Source organism: Sus scrofa, chromosome 6 (assembly GCF_000003025.6).
Source record: "Sus scrofa isolate TJ Tabasco breed Duroc chromosome 6, Sscrofa11.1, whole genome shotgun sequence".
Taxonomy (NCBI): Eukaryota; Metazoa; Chordata; class Mammalia; order Artiodactyla; family Suidae; genus Sus; species Sus scrofa.
In genome coordinates this window covers 142,760,709-142,781,378 of record NC_010448.4, presented here as the reverse complement: position 1 = coordinate 142,781,378, position 20,670 = coordinate 142,760,709, and the positions used below count along the sequence as shown (strand labels likewise).

General features: G+C 36.9%; 1 protein-coding gene across 1 annotated transcript in view; it reads left to right on the top strand.

The window, feature by feature from the left end:
- LRRC7 (leucine rich repeat containing 7) overlaps positions 1-20,670 on the top strand; it is a 538,317-nt gene that overhangs the window by 492,614 nt on the left and 25,033 nt on the right. The window contains 1 exon segment of the mRNA XM_021096484.1: positions 9,988-10,080. Within this exon segment, the coding sequence (XP_020952143.1) occupies positions 9,988-10,080 (93 nt within the window).

The following is a 20,670-nucleotide window of genomic DNA, read 5'->3' as shown; positions in this document are numbered from 1 at the left end:
GATGTCTCAAAACCATTTCACATATTAACTGATTTAATCTCACCAATAATGTTGTGATGGTTAGAGCAGTTCTTGTTTTATTGACTAGAAAGCTAAGATTCAGAGAAGCTGAGCTGAAATTAAAGTCCAGTTTTATGGGAGTTCCCGTCGTGGCACAGTGGTTAACGAATCCGACTAGGAACCATGAGGTTGCGGGTTCGATCCCTGCCTTTTCTCAGTGGGTTAAGGATCCGGCATTGCCCTGAGCTGTGGTGTAGGTTGCAGACACGGCTTGGATCCCGCATTGCTGTGCCTCTGGTGGAGCTGTGGTCAGCTCCGATTAGACCCCTAGCCTGGGAACCTCCATATGCCATGGGAGCAACCCTAGAAAAGGCAAAAGACAAAAAAAAAAAAATCCAGTTTCATGAGTCTACCACATTACATGCTACAGCCTGCTGTACTATAGTCAAACATAGAATTCAAGAGTAAGCCCACACTAGAGGATTAAAGATAGAAAAATGCACCCTTGAGTCCATGTCTGCCCCAGACAAGAGGACATACTCGCTAATGAACCTAACATGTCAGGATGGCCAGAGCTCCACAGAAGTCTCTTGCCAGTTCCTGTGAACATACATTCTAACTAAAGTTTGTGCCTGAAAGAAAACTTATAACATTACGCTAGAATTACATTAGAAATATCGTCTTGAATTATGCAAAGCAATTCACATCCATTGGGGTGGGGGGCAGAGAAGGGGACGGGAGCTCTGAAACCTTCCCAGAAGGAGACTACGGCTAGTCTACCCTGGAAGAAATCATTTTAATACTTACTAATATGTGGAGTACATGAAGCAGTTGGCTGACACATGATTACAAACATTTCTTTAGATGCTCTAATCAGCTGCCTAAAGGGCTTACAAGCATCCCAGGCAAGGCTTTCTTATATTGGGGCCAAGTCAGAAAAATACTTTATTCTGAGTGTTTAATGTAAGAAGAACAACTTGGAAAGATGGAGATTTTTAATTAAGAAATTTTAAATTATGGGAGTTCCCTTCATGGTTCAGTGGAAAGGAATCCAACTAGAAACCATGAGGTTGTGGGTTCGATCCCTGGCCTCTTTCAGTGGGTTAAGGATCCGGCATTGCCGTGAGCTGTAGGTCGCAGACGTGGCTCAGATCTGGCGTTGCTATGGAAACATGGTGCAGCCCAGCAGCTGTAGCTCTGATTAGACCCCTAGCCTGGGAATCTCCATATGCAGTGGGTGTGGCCCTAAAAAGACAAAAGACAGGGGGGAAAAAAAGAATTTTAAAAGTAAAAGGAAATAATTTAATAAACATGGTTAGAAAATAGATGTTAAAATGCTTTTAATGTATATTATTTGCTCAAATGATTTCAGGTACATCCTTTACCTCATTCTGCTACTGATGTATATTTTTCCCAAAGAATTTCACTCTTCAGTGACCAAAGTCATGCTGCAACTCTGAAATTTCATAGTTCGACATAAATAATGTCTAACTCAACACCACAAATTCTGCAAATTGACTTCATGAGTTTCGTGTAGTCATGTAGTCGTAAACACTGCGGTAGGAATCAGAAGACTTCTCTCAGTGTTCCGCTACATACGTGTATGATCTTCTTGGTATTCTGAAGTGTAAAATGAAGGAAATGAACTGACTAACCTTTAAAATTCATTTATATACTAAAAAAAAAATTCTAAGTTTCTACTTGCTAGATACAGACAGAGTTGGCTTTTTCTTTTTTCTGAGAAAGACCTAGAAAATGCTACTCAAAGGATTTTATTCATCAGTCTTTTATTAGTATGTTTTTTATTTCAAAATAAATCTTAGCCCTTTGAGTTGGACTTGCATCTCTAATTCCCAACAGAAAAAGATATGAAAATAGAAGAAAGATCAAAAAATGGTAATTATTCTTGAATATTAACATTTATATATTTTTTATAATTAGTATTACCTTTTTGAGTCTATCACACAGGTTCATTAGAAATTTTGGAGAGGAGTTCCCATCGTGGCTCAGCATTAAGGAACCCGACTAGTATCAATAAGGATGCAGGTTCAATCCCTGGCCTTGCTCAGTGGGTTAAGGATCCTGCATTGCCAGGGCTGTGATATAGGCCAGCAGCTACCCTCCGACTCCACCCCTAGCCTGGGAACTTCCATATTGCAGCAAGCACAGCCTAAAAAGGAAAAAAAAAATTGGAGAAATGTAGATAAGTTCCATATAGATTTCATGTGTCTGTGCAGTGCACATTAATGTTAATCACAACGAAAATTATAAAACTTTATAATTGCATAGCACTCTTTATGATATAAGCACTGTTATATAATAAGCAAGAAAATCAGGAACTTAAAGTAAAAGTAGCAGCAAATTTTATTTCAAGTTTAATTTCCGTATCATGAAGCACTCCCTCTACTTCTGTCAAGTCCCACAGTCAAATCTCCATCCTCATCTCATTTGATCTCTCAACATGTAGTGTGACTGACCTCTTTCTTTATATTATTTTCACTTGGCTATCACTTCTGGTTTTCCTCTTTCCACACGAGCCATTCTTTCCTGATTTCATTATCAGCTCCTCTTTGTTCCCGACCTTTAAAAGGTAGCGCTATCTGTGGTCAGACCTTGACACTCTCCTCTTTTGCATTCATACTCACACCTATATGATCTCTTTCATTTCCAGGATAGATGACTTCAAAATTTATCTGTCTCCAGCCCTGGCCTCTCCCCTATACTCCACATGTTTATATTCAATTACCTACTTGTTGATATCTCAACCTGGATGTCCAATGAATGTGCTTAAACTGAGCATAATCAAAGGAAGTCTTCATTGCTTGGCCCTGCACCTACAAAGCTGCATCTCCTCTAGATTTCCCCATTTCAATTAATGGCTGGTTTTGTTGCTATGGCCGAAGATACCTGATTCCCCTTTCTCACAGCCCATGGAAACTACATAGCAAATCCATTCAAATATTTTCTGAATTCACCACTTTCCATTACCTGTATTGGCACCACCTTTTCGACCATCACCTCACTTCTATCTGCTTCAGTAGCCACCTGTTTTTCTCTTCTTCCAGTTGCCTCTATACAGTCTATTTTCCCCTGCCAGCATGATCTTTTTAAATCACAAATCAGGAGTTCCCTGGTGGCTCAGCAGGTTAAGGATCCAATGTTGTCATGGCTATGGCACAGGTTCAGTCCCTGGCCCAGGTACTTCCACATGCCATGGGCATGGCCAAAAAAACAAAAACAAAAAAAAAAAAAAAAAAAAAAAAACGTAAATCAGAGTGTCGCTCTTCTGCTTAATTTGAAATTTCTGAATCCCTATAAATCTTACAGTGACATAAAGTGCCTACAGATCTAGCCCCTGCACTCTCTCCTACTCTTAAGCTATTTTCTCACTAGTCATGCTGATCTTGTCATTGATGTTGCTTTTAATAGCTTTATTGATCTAATTTACACCCCATAAAGTTTATCTCTTTAAAGTGAACAATTCAGTGGTTTTTAGTAGATGTGTACAGTTGTACAACCATCACTATAATCTAATTTTTAAACATTTTCATCATTCCAAAAAGAAAGTTTTACCCATTAGCAGTCATCTTCCATGTGCCCCCACCTCTTTTCCCCTCCCAGCCCTGGACAATCTTCAACTGCTCTGTGCCTCCATACATTTGTCTGTTCTGGATGTTTCATGTAAATGAGTTCATATAATATGTGAGGGGTTTTGTGACTGGCTAATTTCAATTAGCATAATGTGCTAAGTGTAGCATTTATCAGTAATTCATTCCTTTTTATTGCCAAATAATATTCCAGTATATTATATATTCCAGTATTCTAAGAATACTGCTTATTCTTTCATCAGCTGATGGACATTTGGGTTGTTTCCACTTTTTGGTCTTGATGAATAATACTGCTATGAACATTCACGAACAAGTCTGTATGTGAATGTATGCTTTCTGGGGTGTAGTTACCTAGGAATGAAATTGCTTTGTTATATGGTAACTATACTTATCATTTTTAGGGAGCTTCTAAACTTTTTTTTTTTTGCTTTTTGCTTTTTAGGGCCGCACCCACAGCAAATGAAGTTTCCCAGGCTACGGGTCGAATTGGAACTACTGCTGCCGTCCTATGCCACAGCCACAGCAATGTAGGGTCTGAGCTGCGTCTGTGACCTATATCACAGCTCATGGCAATGCCAGATCCTTAACCCACTGAGCAAGACCAGGGATAGAACCCAAAATCTCATAGTTACTAGTTGGATTCGTTTCCACTGTACCACAACAGGAACTCCCTAGACTCTTCATAAGTGTCTGCGGCATTTCACTCCCACCAGCAATGAATGAATGTTCTAATATCTCCACATCCTCATCAATATTTGTTATTGTTAGTGTCTGTCTTTTTAGATTTTTTTGTCTTTTTTTTTTCTTTTTATCACCGTACCTGCAGTATATGGAAGTTCCAAGGCTAGGGGTCAAATTGGAGGTGTAGCTGCCAGCTTACACCACAGATTAGCTGCAGCTACAACCTATACCAAAGCTTGTGGCAATGTTGGATCCTTAACCCACTGAGTGAGGCCAGGGATTAAACCTGCATCCTCATGGATACTGGTTGGGGTCTTAACCCATTGAGCTACAACAGGAATTCCTGTCTTTTTTATTATAGCCATCTTGTGAAGTAGTATCTCATTGTGCTTTCAAGTTATATTTCTCTAATAACTAATGATGTTGAAGGTCTTTTCACGTGTTTACGAGTCATTCATATGTTTTCTTTGAATACCTGTCTGTGGAAATTCGTTGCCATTTTTAATTGGGTTATTTGAATTTTTAGCATTCGTATATTATGGATACAAAACACTAATCATATTGATGATTTGTAAATATTTTCTCCCATTCTGCAGATTGTCTTTTCACTTCTTGATGATCTCTTTAAAGCACCAAAATTTTTAATTTTGATAAAGTCGGTCATCTCCTTTATAACATTTGTTTTCATATATAAGAAATCATTGCCTAACTCAAGATCATGGAGATTTACTCTTTTACTTTCTACTTAGTGTTTTATAGTTTTAGCTCTTCCATTTAGTCCCTTATTTATTTTGCATTAATTTTTGTGTATGGCGTGAGGTGGAAGTAAAAGGCATTATTTTGCATGTAGGCATCCAGCTGTCCTTATACTATTTGTTTAAAATATTATTCTGCCGTCATTGAATTACCATGGGCCTTTTGTTTAATATCAATTCATCACAAATATTAGGGTTTATCTCTTGATTCTTAATTCCTTTTCATTGATCTCTAAGTCTATCCTTACACCGTTTTTTTGTTTCTTGACTTTAAAAGACCCATCTGTCTTTAGGGCATTTAAAATTACTGTTCTCCCTGCCTGGAATAGTTTTCTCATTTTTCCTATTGTCTGTTGCTTCATCCTTTACCTCATTCATATTTCAGCTCAAATGTCACATTCTCGGAGAGGCCCTCTTGACTACCTAAAATAGCTCCTCACTCCTGTTCCATCACTCTCTGCCACCTTTTCTGCTTTATTCTTTTTCATAGCTCATCTCGCTATTTGAAATTATTTATAGTTCACATATTTACTGTCTTCCTCATTAGAATCTAAGTTCCATAAGGGCAAGGAATTTTTTTGTCTGTCTGATAAGGTGCCTGACACTTGGTAGAAAATCAATAAATATTTGTGGAATGAAGGCATGAATCATGATTTGCACAACAATTTTCACTTTCAACGCTACAATGGTTTTTCTAACCAGTAATAATATAATTGAAGCACTTTGAACAACTGACACATCTTCTAAAAACTCATCATCTGTTCTAAGAAAGATCATCATACACTTTTGACAGTGAATAATTGAGAGTATCTTTTGCCAAACATGCATGTCACACCTCATTTGTTTATTCAACCAAAAGCTGAGTGCTAACTATGTACCACCCATTGTTCTAGATAGTCAATGAAGAGGTAAATAAGAAATACAAGGAGGTGATTCAGATGTCCTACTTTCATAAAAATCCAGTGGATGTGGCTGCTTCTCCACCAGAGCTTCTCTATGATAATACTCTTCAGTTTCCAGGCCTGGAAATGGCCTCAGAAGTGAAACATTTTTTATTTACAAGATTCTTTCTTAGGGTTCAGCAATTAACGATCCTCCAACAGATCAAAACCTTACGTTGAATTTCCTATAGTACAGATTATTTGAAGTTTTGCTTACTTCACTTCCCAAAAGGCTTTTCAAGCAAGTATGTAATTTGTTTCTTCTTTAAAATAAAAGATAAGCCAATTCTTTTATATCTAGAAATAAGCTACCTTCTTTTCCATTTTTTTTTTTTAATCAACTACGCCTCTTGGTTATGAGTGACTCAACCTAATCAGACTTAAGCAAAAACAGACTGTTTCAACTCATGTAAACTGAAACTCCAGGGATGGGGGTAGCTTCAGATAAGGCTTACTGCTAGGCTTGGAGGAAATCATGGCTTTCTCCATGGGATGATTCCCATCTCAAAAAGGCTTTTTCCTTAGGGTATAAAGATAGCTCAAGAGCTCCAGACCCTCTCAGATTTAAAGCTAACAAGAAAGATTAAGATTCTCCTTCCTGAAAAATCTTGATAGGCATCTCACTACTCCTGTTTGATTGGGTTAACTGCCCATCCTATAGACAATCATATTTCTAGGGAATACACTGCTTTGTTTTAGGTCTAGATAACATGACTCATCGAAAGCATACAGTCTGAGGGTAGAGAAGTCAGTGATTCTTCAAAGAGAAGTTGAGGTTATAAATGTCAGAAAAAGGATGAATAGATCTTGAGCAGCAAAAACAGTTAAGAATCCACTGAAAGCTTTAGAATACAGACTTTAAAGAGAATGCTCATTAGAACAAAGCATGGTAAGCAAGTTATTTATAGCATCACCAGGTATCTTTCTGTAACAGCAACTCTCTAATCCTGAATTACACACACACACACACACACACACACACACACACACACACACGTGCAACTATTTTCTTTGCTCTTTCTACTGGGTTTTAGAGCATTGCAAGACCAAATCAGATCGCTGTCTTCTAGAGATTATAGATTATGATTTCACAGAGTCTTACTGCTACATAACAATCCATTTGGTCACGAGCCTTTCCAAGATAAAACCCACTCTTTTAATTAGAGCAAGATTAACACAGACCAGAAATATCAAGAAAAGTCAAATGATGGAAGCCAACTCTGAGGCAAATGCATCATTCACTGCCAAGCTATTACTTATATTTTCAGCCAGAGTTCACCTCTTGATATCAATATCTTAATAGAAAATTGAAAAGCAGATTTTCATTATATAAGCTACTTAGTAGCCTCCTAAGTCTGACCTTTTGCTAGAGCATCCCATCTCCTCTTTGCAAAACCTCTTTAGTTTCAGACCCTTTCTCAGCTGTGAGGAATTCTCTCCTCTTACATTTTATGGGCCCTTTGGGCCTCGCAGACAGGTGGAACTCCTTGTATGTGACATGAATACTCTCTCTGACATGCTTTATGGGACACAACAGTCACAGCCCAACTTATTAGCCATACCATAGCATCCCCAAGGGGCGTCTAGCTTCAGTTCAGAATTTATGGCTGTTTGTCATATTTATAAAACCACAGTGTCATCTTTGTTATTTCCATTATTAAAAAATATATTGAGGCAGTTCTTCATATACTTGGCACATATGAAATTTGCTTTCCTTAGATTTTTAGTTCTCTCCAGATTGACAATCATATAAAATAGATACAGTCACTACCTTGAAAGAGAATGACTGGAAAATATTCTCAGCAATTTACTTTGTAAATAAAATCCGTTGCATATATTTCTATGTAGGTTTTACAGGGATCTGGGGAAAGCCAGAAGTGCATATATATTTTCTACATATTACACTGTGCAGTATAAAATGTTCACATTAGAAAGATACAACCCAAAGTTTAAATAACGTAATTGGAAATGCACAGATATATGGGAAAATGCAAAGGTAAAATGTTTAAGTCATATTAGTTCCTTTTTTCCCATTTTCTAATTAATACTACTAATAAAAAATGTCTGCAAGGAGAACTCGTATGTTGAATAAAGCTAAAATATTCCTTTGAGCTATAGCAAGCTATTATATGTTCATATCCATAGACCGTGAGCCATATAAATACAAAACTATTAGAAACTGCAGTATCCACCACCTATGTTAACTGGTTTTAACAAATTTAGCTCAATTAAAGGAAAAGTTGTAATTAAACCTATCTTTAAAATAAAAACATAGGAGAGTAGTTATGGTAATTGCAGTTACTCCTCATTTAGAAATTGTTCATTAATGACTCTATCATAAAAATTACATTAGTGGATAGTTTTTTGTCCTTGTGTTGCAGGTGAACTATGTAATAGTCAAACATTATATTTGCTATTAAAGATGTGACAGTGAATTAAGAATAGTCTCATTAAATGGCCAAACCTATTTGATCCAGTTCCCATAGACTCACAATATATGCTAATTAAGTCAGGAATAGGACGCAAGTTTGCCTTGAAGGATCTAAGAGGTAAGGCTTAAATGTACCTTCATTATACAAACATAGAGAGCATATTTGTAATTTTCCTTTGCCCATAAGCAAATTAATAAACTAACCAGTGCTGCTGGGGAAAACATTAAGCCCTTTAAGAAAGCAAACATTTCCAGTCATCTTTAAGAACATTTCCAGTGTATATTTATATAAATAGAAAATATATGCTAATGTATTTCTTTAGACTTTTTCCCTTAACTCTTTACTAGTCATTTGCCTGCTAATCTCTGGTAATATTTGGTTCAGCCTAGTTCCAGTATTTGTTCTGTATTTAAAAGTTATAAAAGTTGGGGAGTTTTTTCCCTTTATGTAACCAAACCATATGCTCCCTCTGTGGTCCCAAGTCTTTCCAATATCTGGGGTCACCCTGTCCAAACTTTACATGGAAAACTAGCATTTTCACCAGAGCCCACACATACACATTCCCCGGATCAGGATCATCATGAATTCCTAGGTTTATTATAGTTTGTCTACGTCATTCCTGGCATTGATTTCACTTCTGCTGAATTCTTGATCTACTTTCTTCGTATCATTTCTTATAACGGCTATTGTCTTTACTACAGCTTCACTCCAAGGTGGACTAACTGCTAATGCCATCCTTTCCCCATAGAACTGCAAAGCATAAGACCCTGATGTCTAACAGATTTCATTGATGATTTGGAGTTTAGGGAGTTATAGAGCACAGAATACTAGAATATTAACCTTCACAGTCCTATTTATCCATTCTTCCCTGTCACAATTTCTCCATATTTTTCACCTCTCTCTTTTTTAATGTTTTTCTCTTTCCCCTAAGATCTGTAACTGCCTCCTCAGGACCTGCTGCCAAAACCCCAAATTCTTTTTACTGAGTGTTTCATTCTTCCTTTGTTTCACCTTTACTCAAACTATAGGTAAAACCTCTCCCCTTTCTCAAATTAAAAATTGTGCTATTTCTAAACAGTAGAGTTATCTACCAAGGAGATGATTTGTTCTTCTCTCCTGGAAAGAGTAACAACTTGTTTAAATTAAATAGCCATCTTTTCCCCAACTCCACATTGCAAATTTTCTTTCACTTTTTCATATGGTCCTTTCTAATTATTCGGAATTTATGTGCATTTAAAGTAGGTAATAAAAATAATGCACAATCTTTTCATTGTTAAAAGGCTTTTAATTTTTGAAAACTGCTAATCAAAATTTAGTCCTGCACACAGTGATGAATAAATACGTACTCATGTCTCTTGCCCAGGTTATTTTAAGTCAGTTGCAATCATAACCGATGCCTATAGAAACATTAAGTATTTTATCAAAATTTATACTGTTTTTCGTGGAGCAGGTTAACATAGGCTAGCCCTGAAATAAATAAAATGTAAATCTTCTCTAATTGGATACAGCTATTTGAAGATATTTAGCTTTTATATGTATTTGATTACCTTTCTGTATCATTTTTACATAGTTTTGTGTGAGAATAGAGAAGAATCCTGGCCTTGGATTTAGTATCAGTGGTGGAATTAGCGGACAAGGAAATCCTTTTAAGCCTTCTGACAAGGTAAGAAGTGAATTTCTTATTGACAATTTTCATTAGAAAAACACTGTATTCCACTGCAGCAATTTTTTTTTTGTAATTTTAAGTGTTTTTACTATGCTTTAATAAGCTAGTTAACTAAGAAGCCAATTGGAAACTTTTCAGCATGGGGGGGGGGAAGAATTCATTGCCATGCTTGACAAATCCTAAAGACAAATACCATATGATATCACTTATAACTGGAATCTAATATCCAGCACAAATGAACATCTCCTCAGAAAAGAAAATCATGGACTTGGAGAAGAGACTTGTGGTTGCCTGATGGGAGGGGGAGGGAGTGGGAGGGATCGGGAGCTTGGGCTTATCAGACACAACCTAGAATAGATTTATAAGGAGATCCTGCTGAATAGCATTGAGAACTATGTCTAGATACTCATGTCGCAACAGAAGAAAGGGTGGGGGGAAAAAGTGTAATTGTAATGTATACATGTAAGGATAACCTGACCCCCTTGCTGTACAGTGGGAAAATAAAAAAATAAAAAAAAAAAAAACTATAGCAGTCCTAAAAAAAAAAAAAATTTAGGCATTCTCTTTGAAAGTTGCTTGTGTTTATGCTTTTTGTTTTGTTCACAATTGTATATATTTTTAAAGGAGGAAATGCACGTGATTCCTAATAAAGCATTTCCAAAAGCATTTATTTGGGAAAATGTTTTCTCATAGTACCAGAATGATTAAATAATGATTCAGCACCAGGGCCAGCTGACTGACATCTCTTTAATCCATCATGTCATAAAGTATTTCACTAATAGAACTGTAGAACTGAAAGACCACAAAGAACAAATATTGTATGAGAAAATCAGAGTTAGGCATGGCAGAGGAATCAGGTCCTCCTCTCATTCTTAGCCGAGTTTGTCAAACCAGGGTTAAAGTTTCACCTCCATCGCCAGCTCTAACCTCAACCACTGCCAAACATCTGGTCTGTCTGATCCCTCTGGGAACCACTTGACTTTTTTATTTAAAAAAATATATATACACTATGAGTTACATGATTTGCCCTCTACCATCAGTATTTAAAAAGCTCTGCTTTTAAACAATTAGTAATTATAATTTGATGATAATTGAAACTATTTCTTTTTTTTTTTTTGCTTCTTAGGGCCGCACCTACAGCATATGGAGGTTCCCAGGCTAGGGGTCGAATCAGAGCTACAGTTGCTGGCCTATACCACAGCAACATCAGATCCGAGCCACATCTGAAACCTATACCACAGCTGATGGCAACACTGGATCCTCAACCCACTGAGCAAGGCCAGGGATCGAACCCGCAACCTCATGGTTCCTAGTCAGATTCTCTTCTGCTGCATCACAATGGGAACTCTGATAATTGAAACTATTTACATTTGACTTCATCAAATTTAATTGCATTAAATCACATCATAAAACTTTGGAATGATGCAATAAGACAGAAATTAGATATGAACAAAATCTCCACAGGATTTACCTTTCAGTTATAAGCTGGTGAAGATCCTTTGACTTCACCACTATTATAAAAATAACTCACACATCAATTTCTGATCAAAAGACTTGTTTCTGAAAAAAATTCAGATGTCCCTACTCTAGGTATTTCTCTAGCGTTTAATCCCTTATTTTCCTCTACTTCTTCCCAATCTTTTTATTTTCTACCATTCATCACGCCCTTCTTCCTCTCCTTTCTGAAGAAGGAAGGAAGAGGTTGGACCAAGATGAAGAACTACCGTACACATTAGAATGGAAGGACCTGGAAAGAAATCCCCAGTGGCCATAGATAGGAGTTCCTTTGGTCAACTGGTTGAAGTAGTTCTTCATGTGTAAGGAATGTGTGTGAGGCAGCCCTATATAATTATGGGAATTCAAGTTAGAAAAGTTCGTGCATAAGTAACTACTACATTTCCATTTTGAAATGATAGGATAATCATTGATTTAATAGAATTTAACTATTCATGGCTTAGTAGCACCAAGTGTTTACTGAACTTGAAGAAATTTTTAATATATCTTAAGATAAAAAATATGAAAGTTCAAAATTATCAAAAACACGTGATGGTATTTTTAAAAGTCCCAAATTGGGAGTTCCTGTTGTGGCTCAGCAGTAACAAATCTGACTAGTATCCATGAGGACATGGGCTCGATCCCTGGCCTCGCTCAGTGGGTTAAGGATCCAGCATTGCCGTAAGCTGTGGTTAGGTCACAGACACGGCTAGGATCCCAAGTTGCTGTGAGTGTGGTGTAGGCTGGCAGCTGTAGCTCTGATTTGACCCCTAGCCTGGGAACTCTCATATGCCATGGGTGAGGCCCTAAAAAGACAAAAAATAAAAAATAAAAGTCCCAAATCATTGTCTTAATCATCTCGATCCCTCTTTTTGGTTTTACATTGCCTCCATAAGTTTTTTCCATGAAAAGTTAACAACATTATCATTCATAAGATCATTTAAATTCGAAAGACATGTTTTTCTCTCTTTTCTCACCAGCATATACATCTTTTCACTATATTTTTGGAAGCCACAGGGTAATCAATAAATATTTTTCAATTAAGGACACACAAGTTGCTAGATAGTCAAGATGGCTTTTGAATGCTATTGCTTTTATACTGTTGTTTTCAACTGAAGGGGACAGTGAGTGTAAGCCTTTCAAATCATTGCCTGTAATTCTTCTACTATGAAGAACATGAACGCTTTATAACTATTAATTTAATTTCTCATTTTGATGACTCTATGAAACTGAACTATTTCTATGATCTTATAATTTTCTCTTAAAGGCAACATATATAGAGCTTGAATTACATAATATCCATTGAAAGATTTCCCCTCAAAAGCACTTTTCTTTCCCTGATTACTTTCTAAAACACTTTAAATCTGAAAAGCGAGTCTCTATTATTGCAAAATGGATGGGAGTAATTAAAAGTTCCAAGTTTCTTGAAGACTCTCAGATTGCCTTTAATTTATTGATCACACTAACCATGTGATGACTACTTAAAGTGTGGAAGGGATCTAAAGACATTGGCTCTGATAATTTCTATAAGAGTTTAATCCACTCACAAAGAAAGGAGTTGCAATCTCTAGGAAATTCAGTTGCATATTCTTAACCCCAGTGCCCTGTCTTTTTAGTGGTTACATAAAATTTAGAATAGAACCCAGTGCCTATGCCAAACCAAAAATACCAAACAGTAAGGAAATGAAAATGAATTTTAAAAGTACTCCTCTCTCCAACGCTGAAAAACAGATTTTTTTCCAAAAATTGGCTAATTTATAGCTGAGGGTGAGGAGAACCAAATTAAATACATGTTTTAATTCAACAGATAGCGCCTGGATCAGAAGTTGATGCTTTATAAAGAATTCTAGTCATGCAAAAGCTTAAACTTTAATATGATGCATACTTTCTTCTAATAAAAAGTCATGGATTAGAAGTAGTTTCCAAAACACACATTATTTTACTTACTATTAATGAATGTTTGTGTTTTGTAATGCCATTCAAAATTCTAAGTATGTAAGATATCTGAATGTCTTAGAGTCATTGAAGATTTTCTGTACCAAAGTGTCAATAGTTCATTCCAGTCTCTTCATTACAATTGCTAGAAACCACTGTTTCAGCCAAATGCCAAGGACCACTGTGAAATAGCATCCAAATCGATTACCTGGTATACAGTTAGATAGGAAAAGCATGAAGTCGTCATCTCAAAGAGCCGAGAGTATGGAGCTGGGCCAAAAGTGAGTTGTGTCATCCAGTCTGGTAGAAGTTCCAGTTTAGGTTCTGTGATAGTGTGAGAATATTGCAGAACAACTCTTGGTACAGTCCAAAAGTTAACCGAGGCTTTAGGGAGAAATCAGGGTTAAGCCAGATATGAAGACTGTTTTGTACCAGACTCTAAGAGCTTAGAACAGCATCTGGTTTTGCAAATTTAACTCTTCTCAAAGACCCCAAAGTAGTCCTAATCAACTATGATCTCCTTGGGTTAAACGGATGGAGCAAATCAGTCAGGCAATTCATGATATTACAGGAACAATATTTAGTAGTTGAACAACCCAACTCATTCATCGTGGAATTCATTTTTTGGGGTTCACTGCCAGGTGAAAACAGCCTTTATGTACTTGGAAAACCAAATGAAAATGGCCTTACATAAGGCTTGCTTTTGCCCTCCCAGTGAAGTAGATGGAAGCCATTATCTGGTTTATTATTAAGGAGAAACATTGCTGTCAAGACAAGATGCTCTAAAAAGATAAAATTTTGATACAGCAAATCTGATGATAATAATAAAAGTATAGCCTTTTATTGAGTATCTATAATGTGCTATTCACTGTATTAGGTTCTTCATACATAGGCACTTACCTGATCTTCATAACAACTTGTGTTAGTTGAGTATTATTCCCCATTTTGTTGATAACCCAAGGGGTTAATTAATTTGCCCAAGGTCATTTAGCTGACCTGCAGCAAACAAGATATGAATACAAACTGATCTGACTCCAAATCCTTTTCTCTTAATAAGCACTGTGATGCATACCTCTATCTGCAAATGTCACTTAGCCGAAGAGCCATGTGACAAATGTATACCCTGTAGAGTTGAGACTAATATAATCATCTAATATTAAAAGAATTACAGAACACTCTCATTGTTACAGCTTAGATATTTGCATCAACAAGTCCTTGGAAGTCAGCATGTATTTATTTATTCTCTATTGAACTTAAATAATTAGAGGCATACTTTATACATTGGATTGCTAAGCATTTATATAACTTTTGGAATAAGCTATTATTACAGTGTAGATTCCACCTCAAAAGAAACCACAATAAACTTTTCCTATATTTAAATATTCATAAAATAGTAATTCGTAATTGCAAAATTTAAGTAATATGCCAATACTGTATCCACCAGATGATGTTAGGAAGAATGGATTAATGGATGATTGATATGACGTTGTTGTGTGATTTCATAAGGCAGCCCAAGACTCTGAAAATGAATGAATTTTTAATAATGCATTCACATAGTTCATCATTCAGGGACTGATAGCCCTCCTTGACTCATTTGAGAAGGAAGGACTAATATTCTGAAGTTTACAGATATTAAGGAAAATTCACAGCCCTTTCTCGATATACTCTGAACAATCCATGAACAATTAGCAGGTCACAGGATCAAAATGGAAGCTGTATTATAAATATCTTCAAATCATTTCACAGCAGGAAATATATATCCTGGGACCCCGGGACCAAAAAATCCATATTCTCTACAGTTTTATCTCATGCTCAGCAGATGCCAGAGATCCCACCCATATTTCCACCCATTTGCGCGGTCTGCTTATAGACACATAAATGATGAAAGAAACAATCCATATTCTTTTTTAAATGCTTAATTTGTCTATGGTACAGGTAAAACCCAAGACCAAGGAAGTATATTGGAGGCATGGTAAATGTGAAATACTCTAATCACCAATAAACTCTAAATAAATGTTCTGGAATTTCAGAATAAATTACTGTATCTTATTCTATATAAATTCTATAAGACTGACGCCAAATAGCCTGCAACAAGACTTAGGCCCCTCTTATTTACATCCCACCTTCCACCCTTAGGGGAAGAAAATGGTGTTGGGAGTTCCTGTCATGGCTCAACAATAACAAACCCGACTAGTGTCCATGAGGATGTGGGTTCGCCCCCCTGGGCTCACTCAGGTGGTTAAGCATCTGGTGTTGCCATGAGCTGTGGTGTAGGTCACAGATGTGGTTCAAATCTGGCATTGCTGTGTCTGTGGTATAGGTTGGCAGCTGCAGCTCTGATTCGACCCCTAGCCTGGTAACTTCCATGTGCTGCGGGTGTGGCCAAAAAAACAGACAAGACAAAAAAATGGTGTAGAGATGGGTATTGCATCAAATAAATGTTTTCATATGATTAATGTTAAAAAGAGAAGAAAAGTTAAATGTGCAGATCCAAAGTATTTATTTGATACCTTTATCTGGGGATAGCAATACACAGAGGTGCGCTTGCAGGAGCAAATTTGAAAATGCACAAGAATAGTTTTCCAGGTTTGCTCAGCCTCATTACATTGGGTGATCCATAAACAAAAAGTTGCAAAAGATATTCTCTTGACTCATGAAAAGGTACATTCCATATGTCTATTTCTTGTCATGCATTCTCCATGAAGATAAAAATCAAGAATAGCAAACATATCTGTCTACAGCTTCACACAGCATTTGATTTGTATTTACTACATAAATATTAAACTACATTAACACATTTCCTTCATTTTGTACAACTCCTAGACAAATATGATTTATTTTACACATTTCTAAATTAATCTTATAATTTATATATCTGTCCCATCCTTATTCTATTCAAGTGATTATGTCATGCAAAGTAATTTGGATCATCTGTTATTTATGTGAAAGTAACATTTAGAAGCAAGGAATAGATATAATATTTTTATACACTGCATTTTTAGGAATTTAGGAAGGGATTGAAACAGATCTTTTTACATGTAAAACTGGATTTTTAAAATAAATAATAAGCATAAATTATTTTACATCACAATTATTAAAGCTGCATCCTAGTCACATTGTAGTTTGAGATTCAGAATGCCACTTGGTCATATGAGAACATTAAAAGTAAGAATTTTTTTAATGAAGTATTTTTTCCTATTCTGTTCTTTGTCTTATATGTTAAAAAAAATCCTGACTCTATTCAGAAATATTGATAGAAATGTAGTCTTCCTAATCTCCTATTAATAGAATAACTACAGATATGACCAACTATATGAGGCCTTTTAAGAAGGCATGGCAGTGTGCCTTAGCCAACTGGATCATTTCAGTGTCAAGATATTATAAAGAAGATATGTAAAGATTTCAACTTGTGTAAGAATGTAATAAAATATAACTCAACACAGACTTAAATTCTTTAAGAAAATATCATTCCATCATATCTATCAAAAAATAATGCAATTAAAAACTACCTTTTAGGAGTTCCCGTTATGCCACAGCAGTAAAGAACCTGAGTAGTATCCATGATGATGCCAGTTTGATTCCTGGCCCCCCTCAGTGGGTTAAGGAGCCAGGGTTGCCATGAGCTACAGTGTAGGGCGCAGATCTAGCACTCAGATCTAGCGGTGCTGTGGCTATAGCGTAGGCTGGTAGCTACAGCTCCAATTGGAACCCTAGCCTGGGAACTTCTTTATGCCATGGGTGCAGCCCTAAAAAAAAGTACCTCTTAAATAAGAACATTGATTGGGTCATTTTAATTCAAAAATATATTTAGAAACAAAAAGCTAGGATTGAAATTGCTATCATTTTGTGATTTTTTTTAGCAATCAGTAAAATATTTTACAGTAAAATTAAGGCCAAAATGTATAACCAGCTATATAAGTTTCTAGAGTGGAGTTTCTGTTGTGGCTCAGTGGTTAATGAATCCGACTAGGAACAATGAAGTTGTGGGTTCGATCCCTGGCCTCACTCAGAAGGTTAAGGATCCTGCATTGCTGTGAGCTGTGGTGTAGGTTGCAGATGCACCTCCCATCACCTGTTGCTGTGGCTGTGGCATAGGCCAGCAGCTATAGCTCCGATTGGACCCCTAGCCTGGAAAGCTCCATATGCCACGGGTGCGGCCCTAGAAAAGACAAAAGGGCAACAACAACAACAACAAAAATTTGCTAGAGTTAAGCATATTAGTTATGTCTGTCTACTGTGTCATTTTAGCCATTTTAGCATAAAATAAGCTAAATAAAGAGAAAATGGTGTGGGAAAGGATTTAGAGACTTTTTAAACTTGTTCCTATTTGTTTAGAAAATGTTAGAGACTTCTCAATGAAAGCACTGAAAATTAGTTCATAAATAATGCCTCATATAATAACTAACAAAAATTGATAGGTCTATCAATGAAAGAAATTTAATTACTGAAAGTCAAAAATATCTTTTGGAGGAGTTCCCAACATGGCTCAGTGGTTAACGAATCCGACTGGGAACCATGAGGTTCCAGGTTCGATCCCTGGCCTTGCTCAGTGGGTTGAGGATCCGGCGTTGCCGTGAGCTGTGGTGTAGGTCACAGACGCAGTTCGGATCCCGCGTTGCTGTGGCTCTGGCATAGGCCGGCAGCTACAGCTCCGATTCAACCCCTAGCCTGGGAACCTCCATATGCCGCAGGAGTGACCCAAGAAATAGCAAAAAGACAAAAAGAAAAAAGAAAAAAAAAAAAAGACACTGCTGTAGTCTACAAATATAGTTCTAGTCTCTCTAAAATATAGTAATCACTAATTGAGCCAAATCTATTTTCTTTGGTAGCTAAAGGAAGTGGTTTACTGGAGTTCCCGTTGTGGTGCAGCAGAAACAAATCTGACTAGGAACCATGAGGTTTCGGTGTCAATCCCTGGCCTCCATCAGTGGGTTAGGGATCTGGTGTTGCCGTGGGCTGTGGTGTAGGTCTTAGGCGTGGCTTGGATCTGGCGTTGCTGTGGCTGTGGCGTAGGCCGGTGGCTATAGCTCTGATGGAAGGAAGGAAGGCAGGAAGGAAGGAAGGAAGAAAAAGAAAGAAGGAAAAAGAAAGAAAGGTTTACAAAATGAGATTGATCAGGAGTAGGGGAGTTTGGAGTGAACACACTTAGATGGGAAAAAAAAATCAGATAACAATAGGTAAGATCAGAGAAATCTAAGACAAGTGAAAAACAAACCCAAGTGACTGTAAAACACTCTTATTGTATCACTTTTCTCTTTTGGATGTGTGAGGACATCATGAGAACTCAAAGTTGGTTCTTAAATTCTGTTATGTTCCAACTTAAATCTTCCTTAAGATCCTTTGAATGAGTTGGAGTAAACCCATAAACAGACGAGACTAGATTTCCAGACACAAAGTTAACCTAAAGGTCCTACAACTATGCTGGAAAGTTAGACTACTAGATCAAAATTTAAGGTATGTTATTTTAAAATGTATACATATATAATTAAAATATAATAAAATATATTTTAAAAATACATTTTTAATAAATACAGAATTACATTAAGCAGTAAGTCATAACAGTTTAGGATAACTGTGTGAAATACAAAATTACAATTACGCATTTGTTTAATTGGAATCATCTTTATAATATTAATATAGTTATAAATGGTCTTAGTAACCAGTTCTATTTTTTAAGTATAATGGAGTAGAAATTACTGCCTATATTTGAAACCTAGTGGATCAAACCCCATCACTATACACAAACCACATTCCTATAACAAAGTAGTATCATTTACCCTCCAAGGTATTCATTAACAGAAAACAGGGAGTCTTAGACTAAACATTAAAGTGATTAGAGAAGAATCATATCTTAAATTTGTATTTCTCCATGTTTATTGAGGTATCCTAAGATCTCTTTATTGAGAGAGAAATATCATTCAATCATTATATCCCCTATTTTAAAAAATGCTTCTGCCTTGCTCCCAAATGACTAATTTAGGAGAATACCTGGACTAAGGTATAAGATTTGCTTATTCCTACACTGCAGCAAGACCCATGATATGTTGCGATTTGTATGACTTGCACACACCAGTTGGGGCGGCTTCAGTTCTCTTGAAGGTGTCCACCTCTGAGCCATAACATGAGAATGGTCAAAGAGACAGAGAATCAATAACCCCTTTTACTTAGATAACTTCTGCGGTTCATGAAAAGTAATTTCAATGCCTTTACTCTAGATAACATAATCACCTTTTAAAGTCATCATAGTCTCAGATAGGTACAACTGCAAAGTCTTTTTTTCTTTACCTTACACCTCTTAAAAAATTACGCAAGTGGAGTTCCCATCGTGGCGCAGTGGAAACAAATCTGACTAGGAACCATGAGGTTGTGGGTTCAGTCCCTGGCCTCTCTCAGTGGGTTAAGGATCCGGTGTTGCTGTGAGCTGTGGTGTAGGCCGGCAGCTGTACCTCCAATTAGACCCTAACCTGGGAACCTCCATATGCCCCGGTTGTGGCCCTAAAAAGACAGACGACCAAACAAAACAAAAAAATTGCACAAATAACAAGAGTTCCCATTTTGGATCAGTGGGTAAAGAACCCGACTAGTATCCATGAGGATGTAGGTTCAGTCCTGGCCTCACTCAATGGGTTAAGGATCCAGTATTTCTGTGAGCTATGCTCACAGACACAACTCGGACCTGGTATTGTTGTGGCTATGGCTGTAGCCTTGGCTGGCAGCTGCAACCCCAATTCAGCCCCTAGACCAGGACCCTCCTTATGCTGCAGGTGAAGCCCTAAAAAGAAAAAGAATGTACACAAGTAATAAATGAAACATTGTCACTATAAAAATTCAAATAATATGGGAGTCTCCATTATGGCTCAGTGGTAACAAACCCCACTAGTGTCCACGAGGATTTGGTTCAATCCCTGGCCTTGTTCAGTGGGTTAAGGATCTGGCATTGTGCTGAGCTGTAGTGTAGGTTGCGGACCAGCTCGAATCCTTTGTTGCTGTGGCTGTGGAGTAGGCCAGAAGCTGCAGCTCCGATTTGACCCCTAGCCTGGGACTCTCCATGTGCCAGAGGTGTGCCCAAGAAAGAAAAAAAAAATTCAAATAGTATAGAAATATAGAGACCAAAAAGTGAGAAAAAAAACCCTTCCCTTTTCACTCTACCACACATTA